We start from the raw sequence: 18,157 nt of genomic DNA, 5'->3' as shown, positions 1-18,157 counted from the left end.
AATAAGCTCTTGTCTCGAACTATTGTTGCCACAAATAGCTTATCATGGGTTGGTTTTATCTTTTGTTTGTTGACATTGTTTTCTAACCTAGAATTATTTCTGTCTGTTGTTTGTTCAATCTTTCATTAGCTGAGAAATCGTTTTGTCCAGTCCAGAAACTTGTTGAAGAACATAGTTAGGTATATATTCGTCGGTAATGCACCATTGTGACCCAAGTTGCTCATCTACCATCAAGAAAGATTAACAAAAAGTAAAATACAAATGAAAAGAGTAACAAGTTTGTCACGCACCGGATCCGAGGTCCCAATGACAGCATCGTGCACCCATGGCTCACCTGCACGGGACACAAGGTTAAGTAGTTCCACAATCACTTGTATCACAAAACAGATATACAGAGCAACTAAAGTACTTTTATTCAATTAAATGTCATAAAATAAATAACCAATTGAGGAGAAGATGAGAGAGCACCGCTTAAGATGGTTTGGGCATATCCAACGTAGGCCTTTGGATGCTCCAATGAGAAGAAGTGACTCGTGCCAAGTTGATGGAGTAATCTGAGGCAAGCGGCAGACCGAAAACAACTTGGGTAGAAACAGTGAGGAAAGACTTGAGGGCTAGGAACATAACAGAGAACATGACCTTGGATATGAGAGAATGGAAGAAAATGATCCATGTAAAGAACCCAACTAGTGTCAGGATTAGACTTGGTCAATTTTAGCCAGGTAGATCCTTTCACCTTCTTCATGAAAATTTTCTAAAATGATTCATTAGCCGACCCCAACTAGTTTGGGACAAAGGCTTAGTTGAGTTGAGTTGAGTTAAAATAAATAACAACCATCCATCGTAAATAAATCCCAATTAACTAGTTCCAACTGTAAATGAAATAACTAATGAACTGTTCAACCAAAGTCTCCAAATAAAATAAATATGCTCTAATCCTTTAACTGTGCCACGCTCATCCCAATCCCACGCTATTCGTCACAATCTATCTCCTTGTCATCTGAAAAAACATAGAAAGATTGGTTTGAGCGAACGCTCGGCAAGTAACCAAACCACTACAATGGGTGGATCAAAAGCATGCAAGTAAACACAAGCATAAACAAAAGCAGGATATTATCAGCATAACATGTTCGAGAACATTTATCAAGATAGACTTGATAAACAACAACTTTTCCAGTGGCAAGTCAACCACGGTGTAGTAAACACCAAACGACGCATCAACCAATTGTATCTCCCAAGCTTCACTACGAACGATGCCACAACACCAATTAACAGATCTCGATCGATCTAACATGGTCACGGCCAGTGCCACAGCCCCAACTGGCAGGTAACGATGCTCAGGGCACCACAAGAACTAGTCCAACCCCACTGGCAGGTGACAATACCAAAGGTACCACGGGAGCTTTCCCAAGCACGTAGCTAGCCAAATAATATGCATAGTCAACTATGACCCAAATGCCAAACCAATTCTAAGAATCTAACAGTATAATCTTGTGTAACCAAAGCAACAACTTCCCAATGTAGAACATGAACACATGTTTGATCCAAATTTTCATAAAACAACATGCCAAATCATGACTTTATCACAAAACATGCTTTCACGATTACATATCAAATACAACATCAAACGTAATCACGAAAACACAACAATATGATATGCGACATAATCTAACATGGTTTATAAACTGAAACAACATAGATTTTAGTAACCCTGGTATAGAGATAAGGTACTTACACACAGAATTTCGGTTAATCTTCCCTACGAACGTGTGATCCGTAACTCTGTGTCGATCCGACATCTATCAATGATATTAATCTTAAATCAATATTTATTATGTCTAATAGGGTTAATCGAAACCCCAAAATCGACCCTAAACCAAGTCTAAAAAAACGAACAGAACCTGTCACGGTTGACCGTTAGCGCGTTCTAAAAATTTCCAGATTGACAGGTTTTCGCAGTTTGGATGGTTTTCCTCCCCAAAACCCTAATCTTCCTCCGTGATAATTCATATTACCTCCCACACATCTATACTGATCGTATTTCTTAATTTAAACGACCCTTAAACATCTGTTCATAGAAGTCTTTGTGATCCAAGATCCCCACGAATCAAGATCATCGTCGAAAATCAATCTGAATTGGATTCGACGATGAGGGAAAGACCTTTTATTAAAGATTCATCAATACCTCAGTGGTTTCCGAAAATCTTTAACAAATCTACCGTCAATAATCATTGTTAATGGTTAAAAGTAATCTTTTTACCTTAAAAACTTGAACTTCTTTGCTTGAAATCTTGTGCGGCATCTTCTCTTCCCTCTAGGGTTTCCTCTCCAAATCTTTCTCTCTCTCTCTAGGGTTTTCTCTGGAGAAAAAGTGATCGATTGGGAGACCTAAAGTGTATATATACCTAAAAATACAGATTGTGGGTGATTTTACTAGTTTACCCATAAATAATCTCAATTTTCCAATATTGCCCTCTGCTAGGTCTAGTGGACGAAAACAACCCAAAGAGTTGGGTGTTTCAGAGTTTCTCTTATTTCATTTCATGGGCCATCTACATCTATCATGAATAGATCATTTATGATGTTAAATATAAAAACCCAAGACAAATTAATAAGAAAATTGGCACAATGAGAAGAAAGATTAATAGAAGGAATAGATCAAAGGATCTTTTTTGTTTTTCATATTATTCGTATACGAGTATTGGATGACATGACCTCTATAATCTTGAAAAAAAAATATCATTATTGTCCATCGAAAATGTACTTGAAATAAAGGCAAATGAGGACTTCTATAACATCAATATAAACAATATAAGCACTAATTCAGATTTCATATGGAAATAGGTCGATTTCTGTTAACTTACCAACTTCTCCAAAAGCTTAAGCTGTTGAAGATGGCATTATTTAATCTTTTATACTTTAACACTCCCCCTCATGTGTGGCCCCTCTTTTTAGGGTTGGCCTACACGTGGCACATGCGGCCCCTCTTTTGGGTTTAGCCATTGCATGTGGATTTTTGCTATCCAGGAGGTTTGAACTCAGGACCTTTTGCTCTATACCATGCGAAACAACTAGCTACTCCAAAAGCTTAAGCTATTAGAGGTGGCGTTATTTAATCTTTCATACTATAACAATTTCTTGATATCCACATTTCCAAAACGGTTCCCTCCTTAGCTATTTTTTTGCATTTTTTCCATAAACAGCCCTATCGAAAGCTTATTACACTCGGCGAAAATACCATTTTACTTTTCATCATTAAAGGCCTTCTAATTCATGTGGAAGGCGGTCGTTTACAATAATAGCCATATATAGAAACAATTTAATTAGAAAGGAATCCAAACGATTACAAAAATCGCAAATAAAATTTTGGACAAATAGAAGAAAAGAATGTCAGAAGATTGAACTCAGAACACAATATAGGAGAATTTCTAGTATGTACCCTAGGGAGAGGATGAGAAATAGGGTTCTCCATTTACAGCAAACTCTGCAATGTGAATATAAAGGGGAAGATTGAATCAATTGGAATATAGGTACCTTGATGTACCTAGTGAACTATACGAGACATGATATATTCCATGCAGTAGGCAGGCTAAGTAGCTACATCGGTAGTTCAAAAATGCTCACTACAAAGCATTAGTGATGGTATAGAGATACCTTAAGAGTATTGTGAATCATGGCTTACATTTTGTTGAATATCAACTATTGGAATGATATAGTGACATAAATTGGGTTTACGTTTTAGAAACCAAGTTTAGAAGTGGATATGTATTCGCTGTAAGGAAAGATGCAGTGTGTCAAGTGTGTTAAAGATGAACCAACCATTTATTTTGTTCATTGTCTTCAAATAATATAAATAGTGGTTGAGGAATGCTTGTTCATAGCCGCTTGAATAGAAGTGAATGCTCATTGGAGCATGTGTAACGTAAAATAAGTAAAAGTAAAGTAAGTTACGTAGTAAAAAAGGAAAGTAGTAAATGACCATCTCTCTCTCTCTCTCCCCCGCCCCTCAGGCCCCTTCTTGCAAGTTGCAACCATGTCCGGCCATTTCGAGGACTCTTTGATCAGCCGTGCAATGGGTTTTCATCGTCGTTGCATCATCTTTCCACCAAAAGTGATGGATATAAGGAAAAATGGACCTCCCACGAAAGAAGAGCTGGATTATAAAAAGGAAGAACAAATGGGGAAAGAGCTTTGTATTCTAACATCATGGGGTTATCATGAAAACAATTTTCAAAATTAAATGAAGATTTATACAAAATCTTGTAGGTGGGTTAATTTGAAATTAGTTTGAGAATTGCCCATTTTCATGCTTTTGGGTTTTCCTTGCCCATTATGCAGAAAACCTATCATGCTTCCTTAGTTCCTTGTATGTCATCAAATTAAGTTATTGATTTATGCAAAGGCTTTGAATTTTCAATGGGTTTATTGCATTTTGTGGCAAAATGCAATGAGCCCACTGAGAAAACTTCAAATGATTTTGGGGGAAGTATCCGATTCTTGGTCTCGGGACTTCATTCCAGATCTTTTCCTCTGTCGTCACAACCACTTGGATCAGCCTCTGAATGACTTACAGAGCCCATAAAAATAGCCCAATAGGTTCTTCAATCCAAGAGAACATGGAACAGATTTCTACTATGTAAAGTCTAAGCCTCGTATTCTCCCTTTTTTCACAATTAGCGAGGGAGGGGCGAGGGAGAGGTTATTTATTACGTACGTAACTTTACTTTTTCATATTACACGTGGTCCAATGAGCATCCGCTTCTATTTAAGCGGCTAAGAACCGCTTGTTCTTAGCATTCCACATAGGTTTTATTCACATATGGTACATCATATTTATTAGGGAAAAATACACTTAGACCCCCTGTGGTTTCTGACACATTCAACTTAACCCCTAATGTTTAAAAAGTTACGGGCCTGTTCACTTGCGCTCCTGCGGTGAGAAAAGAAAGGAATATAGCGTTTTTTTTCCCGAGAAACGTACAATTGGATGTTCACTTGCTCTCTCAAGAAAGCATATTTATCTAGGTGGTAATGTGAAAAGAAATACGTGGAATTTCTATTTTCTCGCTAACACGAGACTTCGTTTCCTCCCAAATAGGCGCGATTTCATTTTCCTTTCCCGCGGAGGAAAATACATCGGGCACAACTTCTTCACAAGCAGAAACCCAAACCCAACCCTCTGCCATTCTCATCTTCTCCGGTGAGAAGAGAGACTCCGGCAACCTCCTTCCCGTCCGGCAAGGTACCTCTCTCTCCCTCCTATCTCGCTCTCTCTCTCTCTCTCTCTCTCTCTCTCTCTCTCTCTCTCTCACTCGTAGCTTTTTTTCGGTTTTAGATCCATCTGTGTCTCGCCTCCGACGAACTCTGTGAGCGGAAAGGTGTCATTTTCCGGCTAGGTAACCCTCTCTCCCTTCTCCCTCTCTCCCTCTCTCTGTCTCTCTCTCTTTAGGGTTGTATTTTTTTTTACTGTTTTTCATCTCAAAATTAGCAGATCTGTAGGGTTTTGGGTTTGGTTTTGAACCATTTTTGGTTCAGATCTCATCTCGAAATCGGATTTGGGTTTTTCCCTTTCATTTTGTCGGATTTGAAGAGACTGTGGGTTTTCCATTTTTTCGTGTTTTTGGGTTTCTATTTCATCTTTTCTATGTGGTTGTGGGTGTTTATGATATGTAGGTGTTTTGGAGGTGTTGATGATATGTGGTTGGGCCTCCATTACTGTTGAAATGGGTCTCCATCTTCGGATTTTTTTTTTGCAAAAACCCTCTTCGATCTTGTTTGCAAAAACCCTCTTTGAGGTGGTTGTGGGTGTGGGTGTTTTGTTTCATTGGTACTTGTGGGTGTTGATCTTATTTAACTGATTTGAAGTTTTTTTTGGTCTTTTTCTACATTTTGGTTCGGATTTTTTGGGGTATTTGCAATGGGGTTGCAGATTTTGGGGTTAATTCTCTGATTTTGGTTTCAGTTCTTGGATAGGTGTTGTACATTTTTGTGGGTGGCTTGGTTGTTGGGTTATGATATAATGGCTTGGTTGTGGGTGGATGGGTGTTGGTGATATGTGGGTGAATGGGTGTTGTTCATTTCTATGGGTGGCTTCGTTGTTGGGTTCTGATATAATGACTTGGTTGTGGGTGGATGGGTGTTGGTGATATGTGGGTGGATGGGTGTTGTACATTTCTATGGGTGGCTTCGTTGTTGGATTATGATATAATGGCTTGGTTGTGGGTGGATGGGTGTTGGTGATATGTGGGTGGATGGGTGTTGTACATTTTGTTTTGGTTTTCATTAAAAACCCGAGCTTGTTTTGTTGGTTTAAGGTACTAATTTGATGTTTTACAGCTTGTTTGTAGAGCTTTTTAGTTTTTTTGTGCTTTTCTTGTGTGGTCGGTTATAATGTCTTGGTGGTTTGGTGTTGGTCATATAGGACTACCATCGATTATCATGCCTCGAGAACTACCAAATAGGAGGACACTGATTATTCGAGCTGTAGCTCTAGTAATGGCTGCGGTAGCTACAGCGACGGTTAGGGTTAGACTTTACGTTGAGGAAAATATGACAAGGGGCCCTTATGAAAGTGAGTACGAAACTCGTAGGACATTTGTTACACGTGTTACGAATGCAGAGAATCATTGTATTGTGCTTCTGCGAATGGATGTTCGGTGCTTCCGCAGCTTCGTATCGATATTTAGAAACACGGTCCTACTTGAAGACACAATACACTGTTGTGTTGAGGAACAAGTGGCGATTTTCTTACAAGTAATTGCCCACAGCCAAAGGAACCGTACTATTAGAGCATCCATTAGACGGTCAGGGGCCACTGTTTCGAAGTATTTTAACAAGGTTCTATGTGCTGTGCTCAAACTGCAAGAGTTGTTCATATTACCTCCATCAAGGGACACACCACATCTGTAGACACCCCATTTTGACAAGGCCCTAAACCCGCATATTCGAATAAAATCCCGAGGTCAGACGGAAAATGAATGAAATTAATCCGAGCAAAAGAGAATGTGGGGCCCGCTTGTGTGGGACCCGTTTGTGTGGGACCCGCCTGTGTGGGACCCGCTTTTGTGGGGCCCGCTTTTGTGGGGCCCGTTTGTGTGGGACCTGCTGATGTGGGGCCCGCTGATGTGGGACCTGCTTGCGTGGGGCCCGCTTGTGTGGGGCCCGCTGTTGTGGGACCCGCTTATGTGGTCAAAGAGAGAATAAGGACAGTCATCATTTTCTTTGTTTTTAAAGTGGGCGTAATGAGTGGTTTTGGTTTTCGCATGGCATCCAATGCCATTTGAAATTTTTTTTTTATTTTGTTATTTATTATTTTGCAAAGAAATGGGAAATGGGGGGGGACAAGAGGGGGACAAAAAATAAATGATGATTGCTCTCCTCATGATGAGTCTCCCCACTCAAGAGGAGAGCTTGATCTCTCGCACAGGAGAACCAGAGGAGGGAACCAGAGAGGAAAAAAAAGAGAAAGAGGAGAGAGAGAGAGAGAGAGATCTGCAGAGGGGAGAGAGAGAGAGAGGAGAGATCTGTAGAGAGAGAGAGAGAGAGAGAGAGAGAGAGAGTCTTCTCCTCCGGCAACCCAGCCGGAATCCGGCGAGGCCAAACCCATTTCCGACCGGCCATCCACCGATCACCACCACCTTCTCCGACATCCTCCCAACCAACCACCGGAGCTCCACCGGCATCCACATCTCCTCCACCCCACCTCCAGCGGGCCCCACCTCCAGCGGGTCCCACATCAGCGGGTCCCACATCAGCGGGTCCCACATCAGCGGGCCCCACACAAGCACGACTCTGTCAACACCTTCTTGGATCTCTTGTGGCGTAAGTTCATTTTTTTTTTTTTTTTAATTATTCATTCTTTGCACTACACGAGTCCCACAGTGGGTCCCACAACGGGTCCTACAGCGGGTCCCACATCAGTAGGTCCCACAGCGGGTCCCAGCGGGTCCCACAACGGGTCCCACAACAGTGGGTCCCACAGCAGTGGGTCCCACAGCAGTGGGTCCCACAGCAGTGGGTCCCACAGCAGTGGGTCCCACATCAGCGGGTCCCACAACAGCGGGTCCCGCAGCGGGTCCCACAACAGCGGGTCCCACATCAAGCGGGTCCCACAGCGGGTCCCACATCAGTAGGTCCCACAGAGGGTCCCACAACAGCGGGTCCCACAGCGGGTCCCACATCAGTGGGTCCCACAGCGGGTCCCACATCAATGGGTCCCACATCGGCGGGTCCCACAGCAGGTCACACATCAGCGGGTCCCACATCAGCGGGTCCCACATCAGCGGGTCCCACAACAGCGGGTCCCACATCAGCGGGTCCTACTATGAATAGTAGTTTTGAATAGTACTTATAAATAGTAATTATGAATAGTAGTTTTGAATAGTACTTATAAATAGTAATTATGAATAGTAGTTTTGAATAGTACCTATAAATAGTAATTATGAATAGTATTTTTGAATAGTAATCTTGTATAGTAATTATAAATAGTAATTATAACAGTCTTCAGCACAGGAGTCAGTCCTTCAGTCAGTCCAGGAATTTTTCCTATCATCATAGGGGTTAGGATTCTGTCCATCCTCTCATCAAGTCGTGATCTTTACCCGCTCCGGCAAGGTATAGGATGCTGTCCAACCCTTGCCGAGTTATTTTCCTGTTCGTTCCCCCGCAAAGTATAGGATGATGTCCAACCTTTGCGGGATTCCAGAAGTCTCCCTACCCTTATGATGATAGGATTTTATTCTCTGGTGTCAAAAAAACAACAAAAACATTTCAAAAATACTTGAAAACAACAAAAACATTTCAAAAATACTTGAAAACAACAAAAACATTTCAAAAACACTTAAAAATTCAAAAACATCTGAAAAATCAAAAATCTCAAAAAATCTTGAGTCATGTGCAGAGTAGTTAGGAATTCTGTCCGAACTACGGATGGCTTGATCCCTAGCTGAGGGGTACGTAGGCAGCTCAGGCGTGCTGCTGGCACCCTGAGTTCAGTCACCATTTTTTATACTTCTCACCATTTTCACTCTTTATTTTTACACATCTTTCCGTCCGAACTACGGATGGCTTGATCCCTAGCTGAGGGGTACGTAGGCAGCTCAGGCGTGCTGCTGGCACCCTGAGTTCAGTCACCATTTTTAGACACCATTTTTACACCCTTTCACCATTTTCAGTCACCATTTTTTGTAAATATTTCTCATAACTTTCACCATTTTTCATAACTTCAAAACCTCCAAAAAATACAAAAAACTTCAAAACCTTTTCAAAAAGATCTTCCCCTAGAGTTAGGAGTCTGTCCTAGATATTTAGGGTATTTTAGAGTTAGGAGTCGGTCTTGATTTGTATTGATGTGGTGTGTCCTGTCGTGTGAGTGTCCCTAGAGTTAGGAGGCCTCGAGTCGATCGGTCAGACACTTAGTCGAACCGATGGCTAGACTAGGAAGCATATAGTCAGCCCATGGTTTTCTTTATGTTGCACAGCCTAGATACACATAGGATGTAGGGCCCACCTGCATTAGCTTAAGGCTAAACAACCTGCATTAGTTAGGACATATAGAGAGTCCTAAAAATCACAATCCACTTGAATTTAAGCAATCGCAGAAAAAGCTTTAAAAACTAGTCGAGTCTAGTTGATCGAGTCTAGGATAGCGGTCCTAGAGGTTTAGGCATTGTAGTTTAGCATAGGACACTGAACTACGTTGGCTCTGATTCTTCCCGAGGCCGGGATACGTAGTGCAGCTAGGATGGATGGCCATCCTGGTCCGAGTCAAGTCCTGCATTAGAATTTTAGGATTTGTCTTGTTGAGTCGTGTGTTGCGTATTTTGCTGTGTTTTCTTATTTTCATGTACAGATCCTATACCTTTAGCTGTAGCATGCATGTGCTTGTCCACCAGAACTTAGACACCAATTAGGCATGGCACTCATAACCTAGCTATTCTTAGGCGACATATCTTTCATTTCTTTTGTGTGTGCTTCTTATTCATCTCTGAGACATGCATGATTAGCTAGACGTTATCTCGGGGATATCCGTTCCCATTTCGCATGATTTTCTCCCAAAACTCTTCAAAATTAATAATAAATGGCATGAGAGACCAGGTGCTAGCACTTGGGCGAATTGGGGGCGCCTAATCCCTTCCCCATTCGTCATCAGGCACGAACCCTATTTTATATCTCTGGTTATCCGTTGCAACAGAGCACAGCATGGGATCCAGGGCCCACTTCCTTGGATGGCGACTCTTCTTTGTTTAAGGTACGCCTCGAATCTGGGCTAGTCCCCGAATCGAGAGGTATCTCACTTTACATCGCCGCTCATGCTGTGAGGGGCACTCTTTCGAGAGTTCCTTGGTGGGGCTCTCCTTCACGTGGACGATCTAGAGAGACTCGCGCGGGGGCCCGTCCCCTCACGCCCGTCCCGGATCTGGGTCCACAGGCTGGCGACTCTGCTGGGGATTTCTTGAAACATTGCCTAACTCTGTAAAAATGCCATTGTTACTAATTTTGAGGAAATTTGGGCCAAAATCGAGTTAAATGGGAACTTTATCGTTAGAAATCCAGGGGCACCAAGTAGGTGCGTAAATAAAACAAGGGATTCACACACTGCACATCATGCATTGTCATATTCTTTATTTCTTTCATTATTTTCCTTATTGGCCTCAGGGAATAGATATGACGCGCACCAGATGGGAGCCGTTGTATCTATTTCCTAGCTATGCGCCGGAGCTGCAGCCGTAGACACTGGGTGTGCTGGTGTTCTACAGCAGCCGATGAGCAATGAACATACTCTGTATAATGCCGGGTGTGCTGGCGTTATACATCAAGGGTATGGTCATAGGCATAGTACCCTGCAGAAATGCCTGGGCCCTACTTTCATTTCATTATATTATGTATATATATTAGTTGCTCCCTTTAGAACCAAAATTAGGGAACCCTTGCTAGGACACTATATATATGTACTCATATAGGACGAACATGTGTTGCTCACACGTGTGGAGCCTAGAGTTAGGAGCTTTGTCCCCTTTGTAGACTAGGGTAGTTCATTTTGACATGGCTACAACGGTCCTAGTACACTCATCAGTCTGTCTTGAGTCGAGACTTCCTTGACTCCGCTAGTTAGACTAGGGTTGGTGCCCCTGGTTAGGATGTATATATATATATATATATATGTATATATTTATTATTAGATTAGGGCTTGCTTCTTAGTTAGGTTTCCTTCTAATCTAATCAATTTTTCCCCATCTATCCATTCTGTGGATTATCATCAGATTCTTGGCTCTTTTAGTCATGATCTGTCTTCCGTGAGCTTGATCATTTGATTGATCCTGATCAGACCGTGTTCCACATGTCGATTGTGAGTCTATCTTGCCATTATCATTATCGGAGTGTGTGTTCTTGCTGAGAGCCCTGCTTTATCTTGATCATGACGGCATACTCTTCATGTTTAGTTGCTGAGACCCTCCTAGTATAGCCGTCATGCTGCTGATTCTTTTCAGAACCCTTGAACGTAATCATTATCCTTTTGGGTTCATTGACAAACTATGTGCTTACCTTACCACATCTCCTGGTATAGCCGTTATGCTGTCGAATTTTCTCCAAATACCTTGAGTGTGATCATCATCCTTTTTGGCTTGTTGACAAACCATGTACTTGCCGTACCACATCTTTATGTACAATTGTTATGCTGTCGGATTTTACCCAAAGGAAGGATGTATTGGTGCTACCTTTTGTCTCAACTTGCGCATTGCATTACCATGTGATTAATTCTCATTGAGCTTAGTGTTTGTGGTGTCCATGAAAGGAGTCTTAGTCACTCGTCTGCCATCAACCCCAAAAGAGCTTTCATTTCTAAACTCGCTTGGTCTAGCCAGTCTGCTGTACCTTTTTCCTCTCACATTGCCCAGATGGCCGAGTACACTGAAAATCTCATCTTGACAGAAATGAGAGAGACGATGATGACATTCAAGACCTGATAGACAGGGATCCCCTCATTCTTCTTGAACTCAAGTGCTTCCAAGAACCCTACACCTAACCGTGTTGCACCTCCTACACCCACCATGGGAACCATTTCACCCATTCAACCCTTCATATATCTTACCACCTTTACCTGTACCACCTCTGGGCTGGAAAATAATTGGGAAGGAAAAAGAAAAATGTCAGAGCTTGAACTCCTTGAAAATATCATACCAGAGAAAGCCTTGCCATTGTCAGGTGCTAAAGAACAATTTGAGCTGGGTCAACAGAAACTTGAGAGGCCCTCCCTTCTGAGATTCTAACTCCAGGATTGCTCTCTCAAATCATTATCCTCATTAATGAAGGCACGTTGCCCTTGAACTTTCAGCGCCAATCCGTTGCCTCCGATGAAGTGTCCCATCTTTGAAATTTGCTTTGAAGTGTGTATACCGACCCTCCTGTCAAAGTTGGTAAGTCTAACCATGTCAATATCAATTCCAAGTATGTCGTGTTTTGTGGTCTCTCTCATTGTGAGCCAATGTCCCATCTTTTGTTGAATTTGATGGAGAGCCTATCGTGGCACGTCAAAAATCAATGTATGTACTTCAAACATTCAATGCAACGAACATTTGATTCCCGTGTCGTCAGTATTCTTGTATATGTTCACTCTTGGATCTAATGTTAATAAACAAATTAAGACACCCTCCTCAGACGAGGATGCCGATGAAATTCTCCTCGAGATTTGAAAGCTGATCAAACGAGGGGAAGAGCGTCGAGCAAAGCCACTCGAAGATGAAATCGATACCGTGGATAGTGGTATCCAAATCCGAAACTCGGGAAATAAGGATTGGCAAAATCTCCCGAAGAGCGCAAAGAATCGATAAATCTATTTAGAGGGTTCAAATAAGTGTTGCTTGGTCCTATGAGGATAAACCGGAAGCGTGTCTTGACACTGTTCAACGTGAGTCACCCTCAGCTTCAGACATCGGGTCGAAAAAGCGAAAATTTCAAACGAAGAATACTAGATATCAAGTGAAGTTAATGAAAAATTGAGAGAAGACTTTCGGACAACAAAGTCATGAGCATAGAACATGAACCCCAAAAAGAATACTTGGGCTATACATTCCGATGGAATTTCAAGTTAGAGCATTCAAGGAGTAGGGGCCTCCCCGACATCCAATAAGAAAAAAAGGATAGAATCCAGAGAAGAAAGAAGAAGGGAGCATGCCCCACGTCAACTTCTCGAGAGCGTCAGAATCTCAAAAAGCAGAGCTGATAAATAGATTGAAAGATTTCAAAATCTTCAGCATTCAGAGAGGATCCAGCATTCAGAGAGGACCCAGAGTCGTAGAATCCCAAATATCAGTGCAAGATCTCAAAGACAAAGTGGGAATTCAATCAGTCTAGCTTGCACAGTGCAGATGAAGTCTTGCCAGGAAATGCCGCCAGACTCCTAAAAAAAAAAAAAGTTCAAAGCCATTGAACCTTAGCCATTCAAGAAGCTTGTATGCCAAAACATCAGAAGGTCATCCTTGGACGCCAGAGCCTTAAACGCCACAAATCCCAAGTTTAAAAAAATCCTTTTGCGAACACCTTCGAGCCTCAACAAAATCAAACATTCTTTTCAAACACCCGCAAACCAGGGGCATTTCGACCCGAACTACGTCTGACCTGATCCCTTTCTACAGGGTACGTAGGCAACCTGATCCATCCAGGTTCGGTCCACCTTTGGAATAAAAGTCAAATTATTCCCTTTCAACCTTTGAGCTAAAAACCAAATCATTCTGTGCCAAACCCCAGCAAACTACGCGGACCTGATCCTCCATTTTTGGGGTACTTAGGCAACCTGACCAATCCAGGTTCGGTTGAAACTTTGAAATCCAAAGGAAATATCCAACCCTTTTGAACCCAATCCCGCCTAGAAGGTCCTTCTGATGAACAAGCAGAGGTTCAAAGTCAAAAAAAAAAAAAAACGATGGAGTCTGAAGACCCGCTAGGCTGAAAACCCGAGAGGGCGGTCTAGGCAAAATTTAGGGTCATTCACCCGCTAAGTTGACAACTGAAAAGTCGGCTTAGGCAAAAGTTAGGGTAGCAGGCCCGCTGGATTGAAAACCCGAAAGGGCGAACCAGGCAAAAGTTAGGGCAAGCGGTCCGTCAGATTGAAAACCTGAAAAGGCAATCTGATCAATGGCAATGACTTCCAACAAAAAAGCGAATCATTGAGATGGAGAAACAGCCTTCAACCAGCGTAAAATCTCGGGGTCCAAGTAGTGCCAGCAAGCTTACTTTAACATTCCTCTAAACTGGGGCATTGAAACCGAGCAATCCAAAAGGGATAATAACCATGACCTAAACACCGAAAAAGGAGAGTAGTGCCTCTTGACACGGTCTTCGAAATACTCTAAGAGTGACTAAGCCATACCCTTAAAAAATGACACATCAGATCCAAGAGCGAAGTCGAAAGCGAGTCGAGTCCTTCGAGCAATAAGAGTCTTCTTTGATTGAGTCCTTGGAAATCTGTTCCTCCTTCATATTTGTGTTCCCTTTCCTTGCAAAGTCCAAACTGTCAGGTGCTGGAAGAATGGGAGTGTGTCCTCCAAAATGCGAAGAAAATTCAGAGTAAATCCTGGTTTAGGTATTAGAAGGGGCGGGAGACATCTTGTTCAAACCTACCCGAGACCTTAAGCCTCCAAAAGTGAGCCATGCGAAAGAAGAGATTTTCAGACTCAGCCATCATGGTTATTGTCCTATTCTCTCCATACAAAAAAAAAAAAAAAAAAAAAAAAAAAACTTTGCATCCTCAAGCCTTCATGAAACGAAACATCTTTTCTTCAACCATCATTGTCTTGCCTTCTTAAAACTCCTGTCATGGAAACACAATATACTAGGGGCATCTTTTATGACTTGCGTCATAAAAGATGTCAAGCGCACAAAGGCAATCAGTAACAATGTCTCAAGCAAGTAAGGATAAGAGGGGTACAAGCACATCTCAAGCCTAACCTCTAAACTCCTCAGTTGAGTCCTCTCTTCAGAAGAGTCAATTCTCTAAGAAAATCAGTTTCCCAAGCGGAGTCTAGAATTTGCTCGCGCAGCCTTCAATCTCCAGCAGAATTCAGTTCTCTCAGAAGAAATGGTCAATATCCAAATCCCTGCAAGTTATCTGAGTCCAATTCTCAGCAAGGAACTCATACTCCCAATTTCCTCGGCAAGAGGCAATCAGTCTAAAAAAAAAAAATCATCATTCGAAATCAATCAATTCTCAGCAATATCACTGTCCTTCCAAGGCTCTTCGTGGTTTGTCAGGCAGGCACATCATGGACCCTTGCTCCCTGAATGGCTCTTCGTGATCTGTCCTTTAGGATATATCATGGACCCGCTCTCCATGCTCATTTCATTCATCTCCATTACTTGTTATTCTTGTTGGGCTCTTCGTGGCTTATTGTCATGGACCCCAAATTTCATTCTAGGCTCTTCATGGTTTCTTGCCATGGACCTTAGATTCATTGCGTGGCTCTTCACGGTTTGTTGCCGTGGACCCTCGATTACTTCTTGGCTCTTCATGGTCTACCATTCAGGTATACTATGGACCCATGCTCCCCGATTGGCTCTTCGTGATATGTCCTTCCAGAAATATCATGGACCCACTATTCATAGTCATTCCATTCATATCTTTTACATGTCATTTGTTTCTGCATGTTGGGCTCTTCATGGCTTATTGTCATGGACCCCAAATTCAATGTTTGGCTCTTCACGGAGTATTGCCGTGGACCCTTGATTCCTTTCTGCTGGGCTCTTCATGGTTTCTTACCATGGACCTTAGATTCATTGCGTGGCTCTTCACGGTTTGTTGCCGTGGACCCTCGATTACTTCTTGGCTCTTCATGGTCTACCATTCAGGTATACTATGGACCCATGCTCCCCGATTGGCTCTTCGTGATATGTCCTTCCAGAAATATCATGGACCCACTATTCATAGTCATTCCATTCATATCTTTTACATATCATTTGTTTCTGCATGTTGGGCTCTTCATGGCTTATTGTCATGGACCCCAAATTCAATGTTTGGCTCTTCACGGAGTATTGCCGTGGACCCTAAATTCCTTTCTGCTGGGCTCTTCATGGTTTCTTGCCATGGACCCTAGATTCATTGCGTGGCTCTTCACGGCTGGTCACCGTGGACCCTCGATTACTTCTTGGCTCTTCATAGCTTATGGCTATGAACCCTTGATTCTCAGTTTTTCTAATCCATTAATCACTCAATATCTTTCTTGCAAGGTTCTTCGTGGCTTATTACCACGGACCCCGGATTATGGCTTGGCTCTTCGCGGTTTGTTGCCGTGGACCCTCGATTTCTAGTTTCCTAAAAATAAAAAAATATAAATAAATTTCGTTCCGCGAGGCTCTTCGTGGCTTACTACCATGGACCCTCGATTCCCGTTTGCTTGGCTCTTCACGGTTCACCACCGTGGACCCTCGTTTTCTGCAAGGCTCTTCATGGCTTATTACCATGGACCCCTGATCAAAATTTTCATTCAACTGTTGTTCTTCCTTGTCTAATTTGGTGAAAAGCTGGACAACAACTCTCTCTAGTTATTTTGTTGTCAAGTCATGGTCCGTCGTTCCACAGTGTGCTGTCACCCAAGTGCGGAGTCAGGAATACCTGTGTGACCGATGTGTTACTCGAGTGTGACCGATGTGTTACTCGAGTTATTTCTCTGGTGGGAGGCTATCTCACCAATATGTTTTGAATGCTGAGTTATGTGTCCAGCATTTCACCAAATTAATATTAAGTCATGTTGAATGTGAAATTTTAAAACGAAAGTCTCTCTGAGAGCATCTTTGAGAGCATCAAGCCAATAATCAAAATCCTTTTCATTCAAAACCCCTGAGGCATCCCTTCCCTCCAATTCGAGTGAGACCCCTGAGACATCTATTCCCTCCACGAGTTCAATCTTTGTAAAATAAATTTTGGGCCAGTCAAAATGTGTTGTCTGTTCAGCTTTGACATTCGCGCGACAAGCACACTCTGCCAAAGAGGGGCATCTGTAGACACCCCATTTTGACAAGGCCCTAAACCCGCATATTCGAATAAAATCCCGAGGTCAGACGGAAAATGAATGAAATTAATCCGAGCAAAAGAGAATGTGGGGCCCGCTTGTGTGGGACCCGTTTGTGTGGGACCCGCCTGTGTGGGACCCGCTTTTGTGGGGCCCGCTTTTGTGGGGCCCGTTTGTGTGGGACCTGCTGATGTGGGGCCCGCTGATGTGGGACCTGCTTGCGTGGGGCCCGCTTGTGTGGGGCCCGCTGTTGTGGGACCCGCTTATGTGGTCAAAGAGAGAATAAGGACAGTCATCATTTTCTTTGTTTTTAAAGTGGGCGTAATGAGTGGTTTTGGTTTTCGCATGGCATCCAATGCCATTTGAAAATTTTTTTTTATTTTGTTATTTATTATTTTGCAAAGAAATGGGAAATGGGGGGGGACAAGAGGGGGACAAAAAATAAATGATGATTGCTCTCCTCATGATGAGTCTCCCCACTCAAGAGGAGAGCTTGATCTCTCGCACAGGAGAACCAGAGGAGGGAACCAGAGAGGAAAAAAAAGAGAAAGAGGAGAGAGAGAGAGAGAGAGATCTGCAGAGGGGAGAGAGAGAGAGAGGAGAGATCTGTAGAGAGAGAGAGAGAGAGAGAGAGAGAGAGAGTCTTCTCCTCCGGCAACCCAGCCGGAATCCGGCGAGGCCAAACCCATTTCCGACCGGCCATCCACCGATCACCACCACCTTCTCCGACATCCTCCCAACCAACCACCGGAGCTCCACCGGCATCCACATCTCCTCCACCCCACCTCCAGCGGGCCCCACCTCCAGCGGGTCCCACATCAGCGGGTCCCACATCAGCGGGTCCCACATCAGCGGGCCCCACACAAGCACGACTCTGTCAACACCTTCTTGGATCTCTTGTGGCGTAAGTTCATTTTTTTTTTTTTTTTAATTATTCATTCTTTGCACTACACGAGTCCCACAGTGGGTCCCACAACGGGTCCTACAGCGGGTCCCACATCAGTAGGTCCCACAGCGGGTCCCAGCGGGTCCCACAACGGGTCCCACAACAGTGGGTCCCACAGCAGTGGGTCCCACAGCAGTGGGTCCCACAGCAGTGGGTCCCACATCAGCGGGTCCCACAACAGCGGGTCCCGCAGCGGGTCCCACAACAG

The 18,157-nt window shown here is 43.1% G+C and overlaps 1 protein-coding gene and 1 long non-coding RNA gene across 2 annotated transcripts in view; one reads left to right on the top strand and one right to left on the bottom strand.

The window, feature by feature from the left end:
* Window positions 1–293: 293 nt before the first annotated feature.
* LOC143849630 (uncharacterized) lies at window positions 294–2,360 on the bottom strand. The gene is made up of 3 exons (XR_013235737.1): window positions 2,261–2,360; window positions 469–1,000; window positions 294–334 (listed from the first exon to the last, which is right to left on the bottom strand). It is a non-coding gene; the product is annotated as an uncharacterized LOC143849630 (long non-coding RNA).
* A 4,030-nt stretch (window positions 2,361–6,390) lies between these two features.
* The window catches only part of LOC143850067 (uncharacterized), a 33,015-nt gene continuing 21,248 nt past the window's right edge, over window positions 6,391–18,157 (top strand). Inside the window, exon 1 of the mRNA XM_077359383.1 lies at window positions 6,391–6,837. Within this exon, the coding sequence (XP_077215498.1) occupies window positions 6,391–6,837 (447 nt within the window). The remainder of the gene's footprint in view (window positions 6,838–18,157) is intronic.

Source organism: Tasmannia lanceolata, unplaced genomic scaffold (assembly GCF_043159265.1).
Source record: "Tasmannia lanceolata isolate RefF3 unplaced genomic scaffold, GAP_Taslan_0.1 ptg000018l, whole genome shotgun sequence".
Taxonomy (NCBI): domain Eukaryota; kingdom Viridiplantae; phylum Streptophyta; class Magnoliopsida; order Canellales; family Winteraceae; genus Tasmannia; species Tasmannia lanceolata.
Note: the sequence above shows the minus strand (reverse complement) of the source record. Positions and strands in the feature narration are given on the sequence as shown.